The sequence below is a fragment of the Gymnodraco acuticeps genome, unplaced genomic scaffold (assembly GCF_902827175.1).
Source record: "Gymnodraco acuticeps unplaced genomic scaffold, fGymAcu1.1, whole genome shotgun sequence".
Taxonomy (NCBI): domain Eukaryota; kingdom Metazoa; phylum Chordata; class Actinopteri; order Perciformes; family Bathydraconidae; genus Gymnodraco; species Gymnodraco acuticeps.
Genome location: NW_022990349.1, coordinates 175,454 through 198,711, shown reverse-complemented (window position 1 = coordinate 198,711; position 23,258 = coordinate 175,454). Strand labels below are relative to the sequence as shown.

The following is a 23,258-nucleotide window of genomic DNA, read 5'->3' as shown; positions in this document are numbered from 1 at the left end:
GGAGCGGTGAGGAGGTGTCGGCGTTCTGGCGATTTACTCGGAAGGCTTCAGTAGAAGCTGCTGGGAGTCCCAGCAGCTTCTACTGAAGCCAGTCCCCAACTCCGGGGACTTCCGGCCGGGGACTTTGGGCGGCAGTATACGCCGTGAAGTGGTTTGCGGCCTGCCAGTAAGCCCAAAGCAGAAGAAGAACAAGTGACGTCAGCGGCTTCATTTGCCTAATCCACCCCCAGGGACTTTTTCCAGTGTGAACGCGATCTGTACTTAGTTCATGCAAACTAAAGAGTTCACATGAACTAAGTTCACATGAACCTTTGTGGGAAAAGTACCGCAGTGTGAATGCGCCTATTGGTATTAAAGGTGGGGTAGGTAAGTTTGAGAAACCGGCTCGAGATACGATTTTTGTTATATTCCATGGAATGCTCTTAACATCCCGATAGCAATGAATATCTGAAGTGCTTTGACAACAAATCCATAAAATAAAAAATTCATCTGTGGAAGCCGTAGCGCTGTAAAAAGCACGACCAATCATCTGAGCCGGCTAAAGTAACTGGATGGCCTACCTGCCTGTCAGCCTTCCATCTGTGCACAAACTTATCTCGTGCCCTCATTGGTCATGTGCGCGTTTGTGTGTGTTGGAGGAGGGACTCTGTGAGGAAGTGGCAGATTTTTTCCGGCTGTGTATTTTCAAATTCTAGCGCACTCGAGCTGATTTCTCTAAAATTACCTACCCCACCTTTAAGTGGGATTTGGGAGCTTTGATAAAAGGTGGCACAAGAACCAAAAGCTCAAAGCCACCAATGGCAGTCAGCGATATTACAAGTTTGATTTGGGATCTCACTTTCCCAGAGGGCCACGTTTGTGATTTTTGTCAGTAAGTATGTTTGGCTACAAGAAAAGTAGAGTGAAGTATAAAATGTGGCGGGAGAACCACAAGCTCAAAGAACGCAAAAACTAAAAGGATAGAATTTTTGTTTAGTTAGGACCTTTTTTTGTCAATTTGGCGCCACCTATGGCTATTAGCGGTATTACAGGTGTTCTTTTGGATTTCACTTCCAAGAGAGCGGTGCTTGTGATAAAACGTAGCGAGAGAACCAAATACTTAAAGAAGTCAAAGCACAAATACTTGGAAAGCGTGACTAACTCCATCTGTGATTATGGTCTTTGGTTTGTCAATTAAGCACCACCTATGGCTATTAGCGGTATTACAGGTGTGATTCTGGATATCAGTTCCCAGAAGAGCAACGTTTGTGATTTTTCTCAGTATGTAGGTTTGGCTAGAGGGAAATCAGAGCAGAGTAAAAGATGGCTAAATAAATACAAGTTCGAAGACGTCAACACACAAAAACCGGATAGCTACGATCTTGAAGATATTTGATTCGTGTTTTTGGCGCCACCTGTGGGGATCAGTGGTAAATGCAGGTGTAGTTTTGAATGATCAACTAAGCGCCACTTTCTTTTCAAATGTTTTCAACAGATGAAATCTTCTTGCTTGAATTGCCTTTTTTGTAACAAACATGGTTAATAGTAAATTAATAACCACAACATTTTGAATAGAACATTTATAAAACAGATTAATAGTACATGGATACTTCACCCTCTTTAAGTAGTTTGTGTTAAAACATTTCATGATTGCATGGTGAAAAAAACCAACACAAAACCTTCGATATACAGTCATAATTGTACAATATATTCTTTTACAGAGGAATCAAACTTTTTATGTCTGAATATTCTTCATTCATTTGATTTTCTTGTGTATGTCGCTCCCAAAACCAAAGCCATGGTGTCATGTGAGCGGTCTTGTGGCTATCTGAGTGATTTCTGCCCAACATTCAAGTGAAGTGGTTAAACGAGGAAATCTATGTACCTCAAATGGAAAAACAAGACACTATGAAAAGCTCAAGATCACTTTTAAAGCAGCCTGTTGCAAAAATGATCCTTAGGAAAAACCTCCTCACAAAACTACAGGGGAATTATAAAAAGTGGTTGATAACGTTTAGAGAAATTGTCTGCAAAACAAATAATAAAGTGAAATCCAAGAAATTCACATGTCTCTCTGAAAAGCTTGTATTGTCCGTGATATGGTGCGTAGTGTTTTGCTGCAGTTATACAAACTGAATGTTGTTGTTTTTTAAAGATTGCTCTACGTGATTTCATTGGTAATCTAAGGAATATGTTTCTGTATCAAAACCGGGTGAAAACAGGAAAATCTCAGGATGAGTTTCTTAATATTTCTTCTTTCATCTGTAAAATATGTGGGGAAAATGTCAGGATAATTTTTCTTAGTGACTGTAAAAAAAAGGGTTATTATTTGGCAGTTTTTCTGTATCCTTTTGCACCACCACCCCATGATCTAAGTAAGCATAAAAGCACTCGTTTTCAAATCCAAACTCACTCAGGAAAACATACAGACAGATAATGTTGGTTCACCTGCCAAGCGTTTGTTATTACAGATAATACAACTAGAACATTTTGAGATTATCCTGGCAAAACCTTTTTTTTTCAATTGACTCTCTGGACCACCCTTGATTACACACAAAACAAGTAAATAATTGTTTACCAAATCTGCTCCACTAATGAATGAAAGTCCATTTGAACAAAGTACAGTTCTTAAGCACAAGTGGTTCTATTTGTACGTCCATCTGCTTTGTTTATTTGTTGATAATGAACAGGCAGCTATCTGCGTCTGTTAGCTATATTATGCTACATTCAAGTGCTACAGGAAATTTGAAAACTGGGACTTGAAAGTAAGCACTGAACAGCATTTCACGTGTATTATATTTACTCAGACATCCAAACCAGGTGGACACACGGTACTGGAAATGTTGAAGGCTTTAGTGTTGCCAGATGTGTTCATTTTCAATGGAGATTTCAGGAATATGAAAGCATATCCGGTGGCATTTAAAAAAAAATGGTTTTAAAGAAATATGAAGTCATGAAGAACAGGAGAGTATTCTGAAAGGGGAGGGGTTAAAGTCATACATTTACGAGAAGAATAGTTCAATTTACGACAAAGAAAATCGAATATTTGTATTTTTTACGATAAAAAAGCTTTTTTTAAAAATAATTTCTTCTATTTAAATCTCTCTTGCATGATTGGAAAAAGATATAATCACTTTTTCTTGGAAATGTACAACTTTAATCTAGGAATGTATCCCCCCTCACTCCCCAGCTCTGTAAATATTCCATTCAATTAATAATTTTCTTACCTAAAATAGCCATAATACAGCGTTGCTCTAAAATCAAACGTACAGCAGTGAGTCCTGAACAAAACAAATATACCTTTATGATCCATTTCCTCTTTTCACTCCGTAAAGTGTTTCTAAATCCATCTGTGTGACTCCACACTCGACTTTCTCCAGTGTTTAAGGATAATTTATATAGTTGATTAATAATATACTGCGAAAGAAAAAACCGCCTGAATTGTCCTCGGGGTGTTTCCACAGAGTCTCTCCTCAGGAGGCTTTGAGTTTATAGTGAATAGTTTTCCTAAAACGATGATCAAGTCTTCCACTGATACGCGCCTGAAGTGTGAGTTCTGACATTCAGCCTCCCTTTCTGTGCGACACCAGTGTTTCAAAAGTCCAAAGATCATCCGGAAGAAATCATGGAGTCAAACTCATACGAACGGGGAGAAGAATCTGAAAGTAGAACGAAAATTAAAAAGTGTTTTGAGATTAGCTTTCTTCAGAGGCTCCGTTTGAAAGTGTATTTCTATTGTGATTTGAGCAAACAAGACATTATCATAATTAAAACCACATTTGGGAAGATTCTATTAATAGAAAAAAACATTATTTCTTCTCGTTATGATCGTTTAACTAATAAAAGAAGTGGGAAAACACAGACAAACGTGTCTCTGTAAATGCGTACGTGTAGAAATCAGCGACACACACCGTGGTTTTCTTCGGCGTCAGCAGCTGGGTCAGTGTGTGTTTGTTGCAGCTCGTGTACCTTCACCTCCACCTCCTGAAAACAAGTAAACAACAACACAACACAATTACTACGGTAAAGTATAAATCATAGGATTTAACTTCTGACTTTGGCATCAACAAGCATACGTTTTTATCTCTTCAACAACCTTTATTCAAATTTTTCTTCAACGTAAAACTAACTTGTTTGGATATAAAAATCACAGCTGAGACCCTATTAATTGTACAGTTGCAGGTCAAGACATGTATAGGTAAGGTGTCTTGTGGCTGAGGTGAGTCGATTCCTTTCTTTAAGTGAATTATCAGATGGCTGGTTTCCTACAGTGAGAACAAACTGGTTGGTTAAAACATGCTTTTAGATATGCTGCCCCACAGCTTGGAACACTGTTTTACAGAAGGAGCTGAAAACTCTCAGATTGAATCACTATGGGGGAATTCAGGGCACATCTTAAAGGACAGAGACACGACACCCATTGGTAGATGTGAGTACTCGTATATCTTTAAAATCGTTTTTAAATGTTGACCAGTTTTGAATGATTTTAATATTTTGTTTTTACTTCGCATTATGAATGGGCTAATTTTATCTTTTGTTGTTTTCCAGCTGTATTTGGTTCTGCCTCCTGTATGTCTGTGTTTTATCTGTTGTTTGTAACTTGTACATGTGCCCTTCTTGGTTCAGGTCGCTCTTGGAAAAGAGATTTTAATCTCAATGAGTCTTTTACCTGGTTAAATAAAGGATATATATTATAAATGGTGTTAAATGCCTTGATCATCACAATGGATTTCTTACAAATAGAAATTGCAAAACATACGGTGGTTAACCAAGTTAAAAAGTTAACTATAAAAGATATTCTGCAGGTTTTTTGAAGGAAACCGGGTCGTATTTTAAAGAGATGTTCCAAGAAATTCTTGTTTCCCCCGTGTAAACCAGCAAAAACCAGTAAAACACAGACAAAACAACTATTTGTGCCTTTTTTGGCCCCACAGTGTGTGTGAAGCACCTTGAGATACTGCAGGTCGGCCTGCAGGAGACGCAGGTGGGTCATCAGCTGCCGGCTGAGGTTCGGCCCTCCGCCCGCCTGAGAGGAAGAGGAGAGCAGCTTTCCTCATGTCGATCCTCTCCTCTTCCTCCTCCTCCTCCTCCTCCTCTCCTCCTCCTCCTCCTCCTCCTCTCCTCCTCCTCCTCCTCCTCCTCCTCCTCCTCCTCCTCCTCCTCCTCCTCCTCCGCCTCCTCCTCCTCCTCCTCCTCCTCCTCCTCCTCCTCCTCTCCTCCTCCTCCATCATCATCAGTGCTGCTCTCCTCCGAGCCGCCACCGAAATCGAGGACCACGAAACCACCTGAGGGAGAAGAAGAGCAGGAGGAACCATTTTAAAATTATTATTAGAAACAAACTGTTGAAGGGTTACGTACACAGTTTGGGATAGAAGTAAAAAGTGGGAAATATCAAGCTGGTTTCTCCATTCGTACCTACCCCACCTTTAAGAGGCTAAGTTTAGTTCTTCATTGTGACTCGTTCACAATAAGCAATCCGTAATGAAGTTCTTGTTCGATCATATTTTATAACGAAAACTGAACGAACAATTACAGAAAGACCCTACGGAACCAATTCATCCTCTTTGTCCATCACACAAGCTCTTAAATACCCTAAACCACACCCATGTGACAAGTGCAGGAAGTGACTAATTACAACGGGCTGTGATGTAAACAAATAATGATAAAAATAGAATTAAACAACAATGGCTGAATTCGCAGTTTGGCTCCTTCATACAGAACTCGAGTAAATGCACTTTGTCTGAAGATCCCTCACCGTCACCGTTTTGTTTCTGTGATGGTGGAGACCCTCGGCTCTCATGCGGCCCCTCAGGGCTCCCAGGAAGAGACCCACTCTGATCCTGAGCCTCCTCCTCTCTGCTCATCATGTGGTGGAAGAGAGCCTGCTTCAGCATGGCCACTACAAACACAGGAGAATGTGTTTTACATTTTACACTCTTTAAAGCTTTAAAACCAGGAATAAACTCTTAGGATATCACAGTATTTAAAAAAAGACAATATCCCGGTTCATACCACGACTAATAATATGGATATATTGCCCTTTATCTAATGCCTAGATAACCTTTAGTGAGAGAAAATGGATGTGTAATGTGGGTGCACTGACCCTTTAATCCAGGGGTGTCCAAACGTTTTACCAAGGGGCCACATACAGAAAAATATACGAAGGTCTGGGGCATTAACTAGAGTATATTGCCTCATAAGTTAAGTTATAAATTAGCAAAATCAATCAAATAGGTAAATTATGCTTGATACTTTAAAATACCTTAAGGAAAAAAAAGCCTACATCCCAGCTTTCCAAAGGGTTTCATTTATTTTGTTACAAAAAGTGTACAGCTCATCCCTTAAAACAGATGCCTCAGATGTGTTATCATAAGGGGAAATATGGAGGGGCTATTCCAAGCTTGTTATGTTAAAAAGGTATTTGGCTTTTTTGATCAACTAAAATGTGTTTTCAACTTTAACTGACTGAATGTATTTGAAAAGTGGGCTTATTAACACATGAATACTACTGTGTCATATATGTTTACATTTGTATTTAAGAAGTACAATAGAAGACAAGCACAAGTTTCATTTGTGGGCCGCATTCCATTATACTTTTTGAATTAGCTGAGGGCCGATTCAAAATCGTCCGCGGGCCGCATTTGGCCCCCGGGCCGTAGTTTGGACACACCTGATTTAATCTAACACTTACATGTCCTGAGAGCCTCTTCTCCTTTAGAGGACGGAGTGATGAAGACGTCCTGCTCCATGTTTTCTGCAGCGATGTCCTGATGTGTCTCTTCCTCCTCCTGAAGGAAGGGAAGTCCGTCCTCCAGCTGTCCGTCCAGGAAAGCTTCCAGTTCCGCTTCATCCACCTCCTCTTCCTCCTCTATTTCCTCATCTTCATCACGTCTGTCCTCCACCAGCAGCTCCTCCTCCTCCTCTTCCTCATCGTCTGACTTCATGCCATCAAACGGGTTCAGACTCGGAGCCGGTTGAATGTCTGGAGAAGAGACGGCGACATCTTTGTCTGAGAGGACATTTCGAACAAGAGGGTGATAGTGATAATTATTAATAAAATAAATATACTTAAATATTGAATTACAAAATTCCTCACAAAATACAAAACTTCCTGGCAAAATAAATGATTAATCCTCACAGAATAAATGTATGAATTCCTCAAAGGTCAATCAATTAATACATTTATTAAATTTATTAAATAAACAAAAAATTCACACAAAATACATTTAAAAAAAAAAATCACAACAGGTTACACAACAAAATAAATACTGACAAAATCCTCACAGATTGAAAAAAAAAAAAACTTGACAGAGAGGCGAAGTCCCGCCCATCTACTTCCGACCCATGGGACCTTATTTCGGAAAAAGTATGTATTGAAGTCAATGGAGAGAGAAAACTTGTCTTTCGATCCCATTTGAATTACACACATGATGTTTGTCTTAAAAAATCATTTCCACGTCAAAAAAGTCACGGTTTGTCGTAAAACTGTTGAAATATAAGACTATGAAAAATACGCAGCTAGAAAGACTACAAATCCCAGAATCCCGGTCCCGCATGCTGGCTCTCACGAACCGACTAACTCCCCTTGTGTGTATGCACAGCTCTCAACATGCTCTCAACCTCTTTTAATATTTTCCGCCTCATTCTGAAAGAAAGAAGTGAAATGTTTCAACGTGACGGCCATCTTGGTGTGTGGTGCGAGACGGGAGATGTAGTTCATTGAGCGGTTTCACACAAAGTGTTACTTCACAGTTTTACGACACATTTAAATTGTTTTGACTTTGGCAAAATTATGTTTTAAATTGACAAACATCTTATGTGTAATTCGTGGCACAATTCAAACGGGATCAAAAGATAATCTTTCTCTCTCCATTGACTTCAATACATACTTTTTCCGAAATAAGGTCCCATGGAGGAAAGGGAGGGACTTCGCCTCTCTATAGTAAACAAGTTGTAAACTACGGGAGAGGATAAAGGACAAATGCAAACAAATGCAGATTTAAGATGTAGTCCTAATTGTTTTACTAGGTACAAAGCTGTCAATTGATTAATATACTAAATGTTTTTACACCTCAGAAACCTAATTCATCCACATCCTCAGTACCTGCAGATTGGACGCCTTCACTGGATGTGACGTCGGGGTCTTTACTCGCTTCTTCTTTGATGGTCTCAATGGCCTCATGCTCGGCTCTGAAACACACTCACATTAGAAACAATAAAAACGTATATATAACTTTATTTAACTGAGCAAGTGTGTGGGGGGACTCACTCAGTCTGAGCTGCAGGAGGGATGATGTCTCTGTTCTGAGGTTTTCCCTTCATGGCACTCTGTGTGATCAGACACTGCCACCTGCAGGAGGAACAGCACGAGGACAACATGACTGTATTGTGCCATCAACTTCTTACAAATAAATGATTAAGCATTGGAGAAATAAAGTGTGTGTGGTGTGTGTGTGTGTGTGTGTGTGTGTGTGTGTGTGTGTGTGTGTGTGGTGTGTGTGTGTGTGTGTGTGTGTGTGTGTGTGTGTGTGTGTGTGACGTACGCTCTCTGATCGAACACCGTCTGCGCCATCAGCTCGTAGATCTGAGCGCCGTTTTCAGACATGGACAGCACGAAGAAAGACTTGTTGTCTGATGACGAAAGAGAAGACATTACAACAAAAATAACATTTAACCAGAGTTTCTGTTCCTCGGAGTCACTGCAGGGGATCCGCAAAGTAGGTTTGGCTCTGTGTTTTTTATTTAAGGGTCTTAAATGTTCATCGGCTAAGGGCTGAAAAACAGACGGAGCATTTTCACCCTATTACATATGTATTACACTTAAGTTATTTTTTTTTTTTTTTTTTTGATATACTTTATTAATCCCCGTGGGGAAATTGTTTCTCTGCATTTGACCCATCCTGTGTTAGGAGCAGTGTGCTGCCATTTTGAACGGCGCCCGGGGAGCAGTGTGGGTAAAGGTGCCTTGCTCAGGGACACCTCGGTAGCACTTGGTCTTGCCAGGACTTGAACTGGTGACCTTCCAGTTGCCAAGCCAAGTCCCTATCGACTTCGCCACCACCGCCCAAAGTTACAGATACAACTTGGCCTATGTGTGTGTGTATATGTATGTATCTGTACGTACATGTATGTATACTGTGTATATATATATGTGTATATATATTCATGTGTGTGTGTGTTTAGATACATGTGTACATGTGTAGATATTTGTCATTTCAAATGTACTTTTTCGTTTTTATTTTATTGTACTAATTTTGTTCATTTTCAGATGATTTTCAAAACTGTACTTTTAATATAATGTGACCCCAAATAAAGAATAAAACAAAAACTAGGCTTACAATAATACTACAGAGGGATAGTGGTGGTCTAAATGGATAGTGAGGTGGGCTGAAGATCGGAAGGTTGTGAGTTCAAATCCCGCCAGGAACACCACCACTAGTGTGCCCTTGAGTAAGGCACTTAGCCCTTAGTTACTCCGGGGAGAATGTCCCTGTAATCGGTCATTGTAAGTCGCTTTGGATAAAAGCGTCAGCTAAATGAAATGTAATGTACTACAGTGACCTGAAGTGTCACATATAAACATCCTAACAAACCGCTAAAACCTAATAGTGTAGTCCTCACCAGTAGCGACAGGCCGCACTAACACGGTGTTGAGTTTGATGACCGGGCTGAAGATGTTCTTGGTGTCGGCGGCGCTGGTCGGGTTCTTGCCGTGAAATTTGAGAACGAGACGCTCGTCCTGTTTCTGCAGCAGAACCAGGATGTCGTCCAGCAGCAGGGTGTACAGCTCTGAGAGGGACCAATACAGTATATCAATCAATCGACAACTGTATTAATCCCACAAGGGGCAATTGGTTATGAGCAGCTTATGTCAGGTACACAGGCAGGAACATACAGGAAGAAAGCACACAGAAACACCCGGGAAACTGGATGTGGATCATTCCAATTTACACCATAAATAGTTCATAATCACAATAAATAAGAAAATAAATATCAAGAATTTAAAAGTTTGAGTGCAGAGGGGATGAATTATTTTGAAAAGCGATTTGTCTTTAAAGCAGGGGGGTCAAACTCAAATACACAGTGGGCCAAAATAAAAATGGGTACTAGTGGAGGGCCGGACTGGTTCTATGTTTATTACAGAACTTATTGAAATGAACTTATTGCACATATTAAACCTGGAACTCACAAAGCTTAAATGATTGCCTATAAAAACAACATTAAACATTAAATAATCAGTTGCATTCATTTCTTATGGATCTATCTGCAGCTTCTCCAGAGTCATTTCTTATGATTACATTTCCCCACAGGCCAACAACAGCTTCAACAAAACTATTCCCCTCAAAGAACAAACCAAACATGCCCTGTTGTCGTGTGAGAGAAAGTACAGAAGGAAGCCTCCATTGAACTCAGGGTGCTGCTCTGTGATGCTAGTTCAGATACTTGGCATCTCATCTTGGGTGCAAGGTCATCAATGTTTGGGGTCAGGCTCTGAGCTGAGGAGACCCTCAGGATGGAGTGAAGGTGTGCGTGCAATATACCGGCGGGCCAGATCTAATAGTAATTAGAAATGATCCTGCGGGCCGAAATAAAATCCACCAAGGGCCGGATTTGGCCCCCGGGCCTCGAGTTTGACACGTGTGAGCTGGAGCATATCTACATGGCAACAGGTGAAATCCAGCTGCAAGAACATGACCTTGAGAGGCAAGTATGTTCTCTGCCTTCCACAGAATCTGCTGGTTACAAAAGGCGTTTACGATTCCTCCTCTTCATTCATAAACTGGTGGATGGTTAACACTGTGTTTGTATGTAGGTGTTATTCTACTGATGTGTGTTTGTACCAATTGTCTTGTCCTTGTTGACTTTCCAGGAGAGCGGTCCCTCGTGCACCATCTTCCTCTTGGTCAGGTCCAGACTCTGCAGCACAAAAATACAACACATAAGAGAAGATAACCCTTTATTTATCCCGAAGGAAATTGTTGTGCCAGAATAACAAAATACAATAAACCCAATAAACACAGCAGCACAACTGTACACTAAAAGAGCAATTAAACATCATGAAACATAGATGGTCACACAATCAATGCAATTATTAGCAGTATTTAGTAGTTAGTCATGCAAAAAATAAAACCTAGTGGCAGTTACGTAATTGCACGTTATCATAGCATTATTAATAATACTAGTAATAATAATATTGCACATAGTTATATAGCAGCGAGTGTATTGTAATGATGGTAATTATATTGATATGTATATTGCACATAGTGTTGGTGTGGAAGTTCTCAGTGCCCTTTACTTAGGGGTGAAGAGTTAAAGAGTTTGTTTGCCACTGGGAGGAAAGACCTCCTGTGGCGCTGTGTGGTGGTCTTCGGTGGTCTCAGTCTGTGGCTGAAAGTGCTCCGGTAGGAAACCAGTGTGGCATGCAGGGGGTGAGACCATATCTTTGATAACAAGATATTAGCCGTGTAGAATAAAGAGGGATACATGTTAATATAATATAATATAATCAGAGAGGTGATGAGGCTCACCCTCAGCTCCAGGATCACGGGGTTTTCACTCGGTTTGAGAGACGAGAGGTCCAACCTCCTCTGATAATCCTCCAGCCTCTGTTGAGAAAAACACCACTTTTTAAAATACGTTTCAAACCATGACAAAATATGTTCTTCACAAACCTTTCCTTACCATGACAAGACAGAGCGTTAATCCCAAAGGTGACAACATGCAATTTTGTTGATGTCTAAAGACGCGATGTAGTTAATAATACAAATAACAACTGTACAAAAAACGCTATTTTTTCGTTTACAGAAAACCTTAAAATGAAATGGTGTTGGTATAAATAAAGGCGGATACAAAAGGAGGACTTGGAGTAACTGAATACTTAGTTAAAGTTCATAATAACATCATGAAGTTAGGTCATATTTTGGCTTGACTAGATTGACTAAAATGGTTAATAGAACCTGATGCCTACAGTTTTTATTGATTACTTTAATTATTTTCATATAGGTTAGGGTTCACTCACTAATGAACACTATTTCAAACGCCCAAAATGTGCAAATATAAATAATGTAACCTGGTTTTTCCCCAAACCTTCCACATTGCTCTATCTTTAAGTGATACACGTATATTTGAAACTGATTTTAAAGTGCGTACCTGTTTGTTCTCCGCCTCTTTCACAGCCTGGTTGACGTGGTTCAGGATCTTTTTGCAACACTCGCCGGCTTTCTTCACCTTTTCCCTCTCCTCACCGTCTCCTGTGGGGGGGTCAACAAATCAGATCTCCTCCACATATAACCAGTATCATGATTTAAAAACACACCTGCACAGAGATGGCAAAAGTACACACATCCTTTACTCAAGTAGAAGTACAGATACTTGTGTTTAAATATCCTCTGGTAAAAGTAGAAGTACTGACTAAACTTCTTTACTCAAGTAAAAGTAAAGGCTTTGAAATGTACTTCAGTAAAAAGTACCCATAACTAGCAGCTGTTTTAAAGAGTACCTGACCTCCCTTTATATTAATAGAACAATAATGTCATTGTTAGCTAATGAATGTTTCCATGCTGAACAACGGCAACATGACAACGTTTCCATTGGTCCCTCTTCTTTAGAGAAGACCAGGAAATGATGGATACACGGATCGTGTTCAAATCAATAGGCACGCAATGACTCTAAAGAATAATGATCACGCACCAAACACACATTCAGACTAAAGGAACCAGCTGTTTGGAAAATGAGAGAAGTAGAAAGTACAGGTATTTGAGTTCAACATGTAAGAAGTAGAAAAGTACAGGTAGTTTGAGTTCAACAATGTAAGAAGTAGAAAGTACAGGTATTTGTGTTCAACATGTAAGAAGTAGAAAGTACAGATATTTGAGTTCAACATGTAAGAAGTAGAAAGTACAGGTATTTGAGTTCAACATGTAAGAAGTAGAAAGTACAGGTATTTGACTTCAACATGTAAGAAGTAGAAAGTACAGGTATTTGAGTTCAACATGTAAGAAGTAGAAAGTACAGGTATTTGACTTCAACATGTAAGAAGTAGAAAGTACAGGTATTTGGGTTCAACATGTAAGAAGTAGAAAGTACAGGTATTTGAGTTCAACATGTAGAAGTAGAAAGTACAGGTATTTGTGTTCAACATGTAGAAGTAGAAAGTACAGGTATTTGTGTTCAACATGTAAGAAGTAGAAAGTACAGGTATTGAGTTCAACATGTGAGAAGTAGAAAGTACAGGTATTTGAGTTCAACATGTAAGAAGTAGAAAGTACAGGTATTTGTGTTCAACATGTAAGAAGTAGAAAGTACAGGTATTTGAGTTCAACATGTAAGAAGTAGAAAGTACAGGTATTTGTGTTCAACATGTAAGAAGTAGAAAGTACAGGTATTTGTGTTCAACATGTAAGAAGTAGAAAGTACAGGTATTTGAGTTCAACATGTGAGAAGTAGAAAGTACAGGTATTTGAGTTCAACATGTAAGAAGTAGAAAGTACAGGTATTTGAGTTCAACATGTAAGAAGTAGAAAGTACAGGTATTTGTGTTCAACATGTAAGAAGTAGAAAGTACAGGTATTTGTCTTCAACATGTAAGAAGTAGAAAGTACAGGTATTTGAGTTCAATATGTAAGAAGTAGAAAGTACAGGTATTTGTGTTCAACATGTAAGAAGTAGAAAGTACAGGTATTTGAGTTCAACATGTAAGAAGTAGAAAGTACAGGTATTTGAGTTCAACATGTAAGAAGTAGAAAGTACAGGTATTTGTGTTCAACATGTAAGAAGTAGAAAGTACAGGTATTTGTGTTCAACATGTAAGAAGTAGAAAGTACAGGTATTTGAGTTCAATATGTAAGAAGTAGAAAGTACAGGTATTTGTGTTCAACATGTAAGAAGTAGAAAGTACAGGTATTTGGGTTCAACATGTGAGAAGTAGAAAGTACAGGTATTTGAGTTCAACATGTAAGAAGTAGAAAGTACAGGTATTTGTGTTCAACATGTAAGAAGTAGAAAGTACAGGTATTTGAGTTCAACATGTAAGAAGTAGAAAGTACAGGTATTTGTGTTCAACATGTAAGAAGTAGAAAGTACAGGTATTTGGGTTCAACATGTGAGAAGTAGAAAGTACAGGTATTTGTGTTCAACATGTAAGAAGTAGAAAGTACAGGTATTTGGGTTCAACATGTAAGAAGTAGAAAGTACAGGTATTTGAGTTCAACATGTAAGAAGTAGAAAGTACAGGTATTTGAGTTCAACATGTAAGAAGTAGAAAGTACAGGTATTTGAGTTCAACATGTGAGAAGTAGAAAGTACAGGTATTTGAGTTCAACATGTAAGAAGTAGAAAGTACAGGTATTTGGGTTCAACATGTAAGAAGTAGAAAGTACAGGTATTTGGGTTCAACATGTAAGAAGTAGAAAGTACAGGTATTTGTGTTCAACATGTAAGAAGTAGAAAGTACAGGTATTTGGGTTCAACATGTAAGAAGTAGAAAGTACAGGTATTTGGGTTCAACATGTAAGAAATAGAAAGTACAGGTATTTGAGTTCAACATGTAAGAAGTAGAAAGTACAGGTATTAGTGTTCAACATGTAAGAAGTAGAAAGTACAGGTATTAGTGTTCAACATGTAAGAAGTAGAAAGTACAGGTATTTGAGTTCAACATGTGAGAAGTAGAAAGTACAGGTATTTGGGTTCAACATGTAAGAAGTAGAAAGTACAGGTATTTGGGTTCAACATGTGAGAAGTAGAAAGTACAGGTATTTGTGTTCAACATGTAAGAAGTAGAAAGTACAGGTATTTGTGTTCAACATGTAAGAAGTAGAAAGTACAGGTATTTGGGTTCAACATGTAAGAAGTAGAAAGTACAGGTATTTGGGTTCAACATGTAAGAAGTAGAAAGTACAGGTATTTGAGTTCAACATGTAAGAAGTAGAAAGTACAGGTATTTAAGTTCAACATGTGAGAAGTAGAAAGTACAGGTATTTGTGTTCAACATGTAAGAAGTAGAAAGTACAGGTATTTGTGTTCAACATGTAAGAAGTAGAAAGTACAGGTATTTGAGTTCAACATGTAAGAAGTAGAAAGTACAGGTATTTGTGTTCAACATGTAAGAAGTAGAAAGTACAGGTATTTGTGTTCAACATGTAAGAAGTAGAAAGTACAGGTATTTGGGTTCAACATGTAAGAAGTAGAAAGTACAGGTATTTGGGTTCAACATGTAAGAAGTAGAAAGTACAGGTATTTGTGTTCAACATGTAAGAAGTAGAAGTACAGGTATTTGGGTTCAACATGTAAGAAGTAGAAAGTACAGGTATTTGGGTTCAACATGTAAGAAGTAGAAAGTACAGGTATTTGAGTTCAACATGTAAGAAGTAGAAAGTACAGGTATTTGGGTTCAACATGTAAGAAGTAGAAAGTACAGGTATTTGTGTTCAACATGTAAGAAGTCAAAGCAATAAGTAGTGGAGTAAAGTACTGATACCAGATAAATGTACTTAAGTACAGTAACGAAGTATTTGTACTCCACTACCTCCCACCTCTGTATATGACAGGTGTTTGGCTCCTACCTGTGTACTTGGCGATGTTCTCCAGCAGCAGAGGGTACTTGGTGACTCTCTGCATCTCCACAGGGATGATGTCCTTCAGCTGCAGCCGGCGGCACAGACGGTTACTCTCAGCCTCCTGAAGTAATGAGTATAAAGATAATTAAAATAGATAAAACATCTTTAAAATGCCCTCACAGACGAAGCAAAGCAGGATCTCCAGAGGGCAGCAGAAAGCCAAGCAAGGACAAATTAATTAAATGTACGAAACTGTTTTTTAAATGTGATTATTAAAAAATGTTTAGATAATTTGTTCCCTTCTTATATTAACTTGCATACATTTTGATTCAGTCAAAGTTTAAAAATACAATCCTATATATTTTAAATTATCAGTTATATATCTGTAAATTCATATACTTTTAAAATATGTTCATATAGATACAAATCGGCATTGAATCAATAAGTAATCTTCTTTGCCTCAACAACAAATTCTTGAAAGTGACTTTTTATGAATGGAAGAATAATGAAACAATATATATTAAAAGAATGAAAAAAGTTGACTTTCTCTTAATTAAAATACTTTCACTCCACCGAATCTGAGTGGCACTACCTCTGATCTCTTTACTTAAAGGTGGGGTGGGTAATTCTCTTCACAAACACTTGTTATATTCCATGGAATGCTCTTAACATCCCGATAGCAATGAATACATTAAATGCTTTGACAACAAATCCATAACAATATCTCATCAGTTGAAGCCGTGGCGCTGTAAAAAGCACGACCAATCATTTGAGCCGGCCCGGCTAAAGTAACTGGATGGCCTACCTGCCTGTCAGCCTTCCATCTGTGCACAAACTTATCTCGTGCCCTCATTGGTCATGTGCGCGTTCGTGTGTGTTGGAGGAGGGGCTCTGTGAGGAAGTCTGAAGGAAGGGGCAGATTGTTTTTGGCTGCCTACTTTCAAACTCTAGCGCACTCGAGCTGGCTTCTCCATTCTTACCTACCCTGCCTTTAAGGATCTGCTCTGCATTTCCTCTTCCTAACTGAAACCTGGACGGTGTTTCCTGTGTTTATTCTCCTGTTTTCTGCTGACCTGCATGAACAGAGTGAACTTCTGGTCCTTCTTCTTGCGGCTCTTGATGAGCTCCAGAGCCGACGGCTGGTTGCTGCAGAAAGTCCCCACAGCGCGCTTTATCTTCTCCTCTTCCTCCCCGCTGAACTGGAACAAAACACACAACGTTTACACTCGAGCTGTTTACTGTAACATGAATATCAATTTGCCCTCTTGCAGTTTGTCTTGAATTTGAAAGGCTCTTACCCAGGCGAGCAGATCATCAGCGATCTGCCCGATCACCGACGTCTCGCTCCTCTTCCTGATGGCCGTCATCTGCTCTGTGACAGAAACTGAGGAGCAAGAGAAGAAACTCTGAAACACAAGTCAATCAGATGCGGTGTTGCGGTCCTTTGAGACGATTTGGATAAATGCTTTTCATGTCTCACAGTGCTTATGTATTTTAGACACATCATTTTTTTCCTTCTTATTAGTAGTAAAAAAATATCATTTTTAGTAGTTCCAATGCAATGAACAAAATGGAAGCCTAAATCTGTCCTTTATTTAGTACCAACATTACGATCAAAAACGGTATCATCTGTAAAAATGATGGAGCTTTTCATTAAAATATGCGGTTTATTTAAATTGCAATTTGACACGTTTATCAAGATTTATTTTAAGGAAGCATTTCTGGAGAGTTCCATAAAACTGTGTGTGACTGTTACCGTGTGTGTGTGTTACCGTTCAGCTGGGGGTGTGTGTGTGTGTGTGCGTGCGTGTGTGCGTTTGTGTGTGTTACCATTCAGCTGGGGGTGTGTGTGTGTGTGTGTGTTACCGTGCAGCTGGATGATCTCCTCCAGGTTGACGAAGATGTGTTTGATGTCGTCGGGGGGGAGGACGGCGTCTCTGCTGAGCCTCTGGTGGAAAACACCGTCCAGAACCTTCAGCATACGGAGGTGAGCTCGCTCCGTGTAGAACAGCTCTGAGGCGGGGGGGGGAAGTACGCACATTCTTTACTCAAGTAGAAGTACAGATACTCCTGTTTAAAAATACTCTGGTAAAAGTAGAAGTACTGACTAAACTTATTTAATCAAGTAAAAGTAAAGAGGCTTTGAAATGTACTTCAGTAAAAAGTACCCATAACTAGCAGCTGTTTTAAAGAGTACCTGACCTCCCTTTATATTACTAGAACAATAATGTCATTGTTAGCTAATGAATGTTTCCATGCTGAACAACGGCAACATGACAACGTTTCCATTGGTCCCTCTTCTTTAGAGAAGACCAGGAAATGATGGATACACGGATCGTGTTCAAATCAATAGGCACGCAATGACTCTAAAGAATAATGATCACGCATCAAACACACATTCAGACTAAAGGAACCAGCTGTTTGGAAAATGAGAGAAGTAGAAAGTACAGGTATTTGGGTTCAACATGTAAGAAGTAGAAAGTACAGGTATTTGGGTTCAACATGTAAGAAGTAGAAAGTACAAGTATTTGAGTTCAACATGTAAGAAGTAGAAAGTACAGTTATTTTGAGTTCAACATGAGAGAAGTAGAAAGTACAGGTATTTGGGTTCAACATGTAAGAAGTAGAAAGTACAGGTATTTGAGTTCAACATGTAAGAAGTAGAAAGTACAGGTATTTGGGTTCAACATGTAAGAAGTAGAAAGTAAAAAGTCGTCAGAAAAATAAGTAGTGGAGTAAAGTACTGATACCAGAAAGATGTACTTAAGTACAGTAAGGAAGTATTTGTACTCCACTACTTCCCACCTCTGAGAAAGAGACAGGTGTTGGTGAAGGGTCTCACCGTTGATGACTTCCTGTCGTTTGATCTCTTGAGGAGTTAAGCTCTCCAGGACTCCTCTGCTGACGAGGCTCTGCCAGTTCAGAGGGGGGGCTTCACTCTCTCTCTCCCCCTGATCCTCCTCACTCTGGACGTCTGAGGACACCGGACACTGAACCTCCATCCTGCAGGGGGAGATACAACAAGAAACCAATGTACTTTAAGAGAAGACAAAAGACCGCAGTATAGAGAAAACCTGAGCTCTGTGAAGTGGCACTAACATCCTTCTGTTCATAGTCCACATATATATATTTAAAACCTGAACCCTGCAGTGGGTCACCTGAAGGGGTCGGGGTCCTCCTCCACCAGCTGCTCCAGGTTGGAGGCGCTGAAGTCAAACTGAGATCCGGTCGGGCTGCAGACGCCATCTTGATTCTCGACCGGCAGAACATCCCCGAGTCGAGGCTGCAGGCAGAACGGAGACACGTCTGAGGAGAGATAACACAGAGGACGTTAACTAAGGGAACTTGTTAAACCTTTGTGTTGTCGTACCATCAACTGGGCAACCTCTGTCCTGGTTTGACCGTTTAAAAAAGCATATACTATAATGAATCACCCTATACACACATTTTAGGCAAACTATTTTGCAATTTACAAGTTGTACTGATCTTTTGAGCATGTCAATGTACCCCATATACACAAACGCACACTTATTTCTGAGTCAAAACAAGGCAAAAACTTGAAAATATTACGGATATTCAGTCAGATTCTGTAATAGCTTTTTCCCCCATGCCATCAGACTGCTGAATATTAAGTAGACCACTAACATAGAGATTACATTACGCTGTGTAATGTCTATTTTATTTATACGTATAGTAAGTCTTTATATTTTAAACGCACACTTTATCTTTAATTTGATCAGCACCACGTCACTATTATTTATTTATATGTACAATTTTAGCAAGTTTTTATATTGTCCTGTTCCTGTAAGCCAGTACAACGACATTTCGTTTTAATAGTACACTCTGTGTCTTGTTGAAATGACAATAAAGTGTGTCTAAGTCTAAGTCGAATATTGTTTGGAAGAACACATCTTGATGGGTTGAGACTGGTATATGTCAAAGTTCAACGAGATGAAATAACCTTCTCCGGACAAACATTCAAATTTGACCCGAGCAGACAGGAGGGTAACTCCTTCTGTCTAGAACAGTCCTGTGAGGAAGAGGAGAGTCTTACTGGAGTCAGAGTCGTGTCCGCTGTCTGAGAGGTGTCCGGGTGGGGGGCTGAGCGTGGGGGAGGTGTGTGTGTTGGAGGAGGAGGAGGAGGAGTGTGTGTTGGAGGGGGAGGAGTGTGTGTTGGAGGGGGAGGAGTGTGTGTTGGAGTGTGTGCCTGCGTCCGATCCGTCGCTCAGATTTCCACGACTCCGAGCAGAACTAGAGGGGGTGTCCGGCTGCTCGGGGAGGAGGGAAGCCGGGGGGAGGGGCTTCGGGGAACGCTGCTTATTCATCTCCACCGCTTTACCCACTGCAGGAAAACACACAGGAGGAAATCATAATAATAAAAAACGTTGATTCTGCATTGAGCAAGCTTTTTATTCACTTAACGTTATGCAATTTCAAAACCCAGCACCTGACCCTTTAGTTTGGACCGTAGATTCTAGTGATGTGTCGGTCGAGAACGAGCCGATTCTTTTGAACGGCTCTTTGGTTCGAACGAGGGGAACCGAGTCGTATCAAAGAGCCGTTCTTTTTATCGTTCAATCGTCGGTCCGCACTCACTGCCTGCCAAAATCCACTCGCCTTTTAAAGAGCTTGATTTTGTTCCCCAAACGTATTCTGTGAAGACCCCCCCCCTACTCTGATTGGTAGGTTTCAGCACGAGGAGTGAGATGGGGTGGGTCTTAACGGAATACGCGAGAGGGAGAAGTCATAACAAGTGGTACAGGACAGGTAGACGACGTGTTTTCGCAAAAACGCAGCAGCATTTGGATGCACTTCAACCAAAACCCAGGCAGTGATGAAGCGCACCATTTGTAAAGGCAACATATCCTTTAAAGCAGGGTCAACAAATAATCTCCATCGCCACTTAAAAACACAGTATCTAATATTAAGAGTTGCGTGAATTTCATTCAAGGCAAGGCAACTTTACCAGAGGGTAAATTCAAAGTACATTCACTGACATGAAGGACATGGATATGGCGCCACCTTGTGTCATGTTTACAATGCAGATTATTGACATTAAATACAGTCAATCATTATCCTGGTGATTATTTCGCAGATAAACCTAGTAACCCCGCCCCCTTTAAAAAAAACGGCTCTTTTGAAGGGCTCTTTGAAAGGAATGGAGCCATAAGATCCGGCTCCCTTCAAAGAGCCATTATTCCCATCACTAACCCACAGCCAATCAGCGCGTCATAGCGATTTTGACGTTCCTGACAAGCGGCAAACTCTGGGGCAGCCCAGAAGGAAGAGCCACAAACTGCAGTTCCTCTAGTAGCCGATAGGGGATGGATGCAGAAAGGAGCCATTTCCATAGACCCCCTTGTTAAAATGCCCAACTTCACAGCAGAAATAAACATGTTTCCTGCCTGGATCCAATAAAACGTATTCTGGATATAGTTAGATTCCTCCTTCATGACTATGGAATAGGGAGTGCATTTTTTTTTACCGTGAGTAAATTAGTAAGTAAAGTAAGTAAGTTAGGTCTGGCAATACAGTCAATCACAGTGGCGAGCCGTCAGGGCCCTCTTAATTAATTAAAATTTTAATATTTTATTAAATATGTTTTTGTTGTTACCATTTTCATTAGTTTTACCAAAATAACTTGATTTAATTTTATTTAAAATAATATTTCCAAAGAAATAAATCCTTCGAATCTGCCTGTTCAGTTTCTGTTGGAATGTGAAGGGTTAAACGCCGTCTCTGCGAGTTATGTGAAGACGGGAGAGCTTGTTGGTCCCTCTCTACATTCACAGAGGGCCAGCTATAGTAACTCAACGAGAGAGTAATGTCAAATGACAGTACAATTGACCAATCATATCTTCCCTCTAAATGGGCGGGCTTTATTTTCACGGACTTTATGACAAGTTCCGCCCGCTGTGAGGTCTATGCAAGTGGTGCAGTGACGCGTCCTAAAACCCGGAAGTAAGCTTCGCTCGGATTCCCTCGACAGAAAGCAGTGCGATTTCTCCATAGGGTTTTGGAAAATAGCCCGAAATAAGGTCTGTGGAAAACGAACCTGTTAGATAAATGCACGTTGTGTTCAGCCGGATAATATCCACATATCTACCCTACTTTTATTATTTTCAAATCATAAATCTAAACGATAGATTTATGATCGATAGATTTATAATTAGCATAAGTTCGTTCATGATGGCTCACTTCAGTGATAGTGATGACATCGTTACGAAATTATTAACCGAGTCATTTTCAAGATTGAGTTACAATGATAAACTGGAGTGGTAAAGGATCAGCTGCATGACCCGCCATCAAGTGCTTCATCCAAAAGGACAGGAGGATGGACTTTGTGTTTCAGTGATTTATCATCAAAGGTAGGCCTAAGTCATTTTCAATGTGGGCCGCCGTGCCGACTTAATTCATTTGTAATTGTTACTTGGCAGCGGGTGCCCTGTCATGATAGGTGTTTATTAGGGCCGGGACTCGATTAAAAAAAAAATCTAATTAATTAGAGGCTTTGTAATTAATTAATCGAAATTAATCGCATTTTTAATCGCATATACATATTTGACCTAAGAACAGTGAGAAGCAATTTTTTTTCACATGGATTTTAGTATACCATTAGGCGCATTCACACCGCAGTACTTTTCCCACAAAGGTTCATGAGAACTTAGTTCATGAGAACTCTTTGAACCTGGGGGTGGATTAGGCAAATGAAGCCGCTGACGTCACTTCTTCTTCTTCTGCTTTGGATTTACTGGCAGGCCGCAAACCACTTCACGGCGTATACTGCCGCCCAAAGTCCCCGGCCGGAAGTCCCCGGAGTTGGGGACTGGCTTCAGTAGAAGCTGCTGGGAGTCCCAGCAGCCTTCCGAGTAAATCGCCAGAACGCCGACACCTCCTCATCTCCACCGCTCCCATGTTTTATTTTGTGTTGCCATAAATTAGTCTCTCTGCGTTTCTGCGCTGGGCTAATGCTAATAATGCTAATGCGAGGATAATAAAATGACGGCTTCACAAAACTTTTTGGGAGTTTTACGGGGCGTGGTTTGCAATCCGCCCAGCCAATCAGAAATATAGCTCTTTTCTCACAAGAGAGCCGTACGAAAGTCCCTGCTCTCTAGCAGCTCTCTGCTCTCTAGCAGGGACTTTCGTGGGGGTAAAAAGGTTCTCATGAACTCATTTTAGTACCGGCTCTTTTTGGTGTGAACGCGATAAAAGAGGCTAACGTCCACGCTAGCTTCCACGCTAGCTGCTATATGTTTTGCATTGAGGTGATACTTGAGGCTTGATGTGCTGCGGTGATATGCAAATTCCTTTTTGCATAATTTGCACACAACCGTGCTCTTATCGACGCTTCCATCCGTCCGTTTTTTAAAACAACATTTCCCACTGTTGTTCACTGTGGTTTGTTGATGTCTGAAGTCATGAATGTTAGTTGGTGCTCCAGTATAATCGGTACGCCTGAAACTCATCCAGTGAGAAACGTTCCGCGGTGCAAAAATAAGTGCGATTAAAATGCGTTAATTTTTTTAACGCGTTAATTTTTGTGTAATTAATTAATCTTAATTAACGCGTTAAAGTCCCGGCCCTAGTGTTTATATAAATGGTGTTGTTTTGTGTGGTAGAGGGTCGCTGTCATTGATGCGTTTTGCACCCCGGGCCGCTGTTTTGATATTCCGCTGAAGTATACGCTGTGACGTAATAACTCTTCTTTTTTTTCGAGGGAAG

The 23,258-nt window shown here is 40.1% G+C and overlaps 1 protein-coding gene and 1 long non-coding RNA gene across 2 annotated transcripts in view; both read right to left on the bottom strand.

Moving 5' to 3' along the window:
* Positions 1 to 1,544: 1,544 nt before the first annotated feature.
* On the bottom strand, positions 1,545 to 5,083 carry LOC117551205. Its single transcript, XR_004569759.1, has 3 exons — positions 4,928 to 5,083; positions 3,868 to 3,963; positions 1,545 to 3,638 (listed from the first exon to the last, which is right to left on the bottom strand). It is a non-coding gene; the product is annotated as an uncharacterized LOC117551205 (long non-coding RNA).
* Positions 5,084 to 5,184: 101 nt separating this feature from the next.
* The window catches only part of LOC117551203 (rho guanine nucleotide exchange factor 12-like), a gene marked incomplete at its 3' end in the record, with an annotated part of 33,259 nt that continues 15,185 nt past the window's right edge, over positions 5,185 to 23,258 (bottom strand). Inside the window, exons 18-34 of the mRNA XM_034223956.1 lie at positions 19,588 to 19,875; positions 18,692 to 18,839; positions 18,376 to 18,536; positions 17,400 to 17,546; positions 16,832 to 16,917; positions 16,607 to 16,732; positions 15,540 to 15,654; positions 12,130 to 12,230; positions 11,508 to 11,585; positions 10,821 to 10,896; positions 9,601 to 9,768; positions 8,523 to 8,610; positions 8,249 to 8,329; positions 8,084 to 8,169; positions 6,671 to 6,988; positions 5,735 to 5,878; positions 5,185 to 5,264 (exon numbers count right to left, since the gene is read on the bottom strand). Of these exons, the coding sequence (XP_034079847.1) occupies positions 5,185 to 5,264; positions 5,735 to 5,878; positions 6,671 to 6,988; positions 8,084 to 8,169; positions 8,249 to 8,329; positions 8,523 to 8,610; positions 9,601 to 9,768; positions 10,821 to 10,896; positions 11,508 to 11,585; positions 12,130 to 12,230; positions 15,540 to 15,654; positions 16,607 to 16,732; positions 16,832 to 16,917; positions 17,400 to 17,546; positions 18,376 to 18,536; positions 18,692 to 18,839; positions 19,588 to 19,875 (2,291 nt within the window). The remainder of the gene's footprint in view (positions 5,265 to 5,734; positions 5,879 to 6,670; positions 6,989 to 8,083; positions 8,170 to 8,248; positions 8,330 to 8,522; positions 8,611 to 9,600; positions 9,769 to 10,820; positions 10,897 to 11,507; positions 11,586 to 12,129; positions 12,231 to 15,539; positions 15,655 to 16,606; positions 16,733 to 16,831; positions 16,918 to 17,399; positions 17,547 to 18,375; positions 18,537 to 18,691; positions 18,840 to 19,587; positions 19,876 to 23,258) is intronic.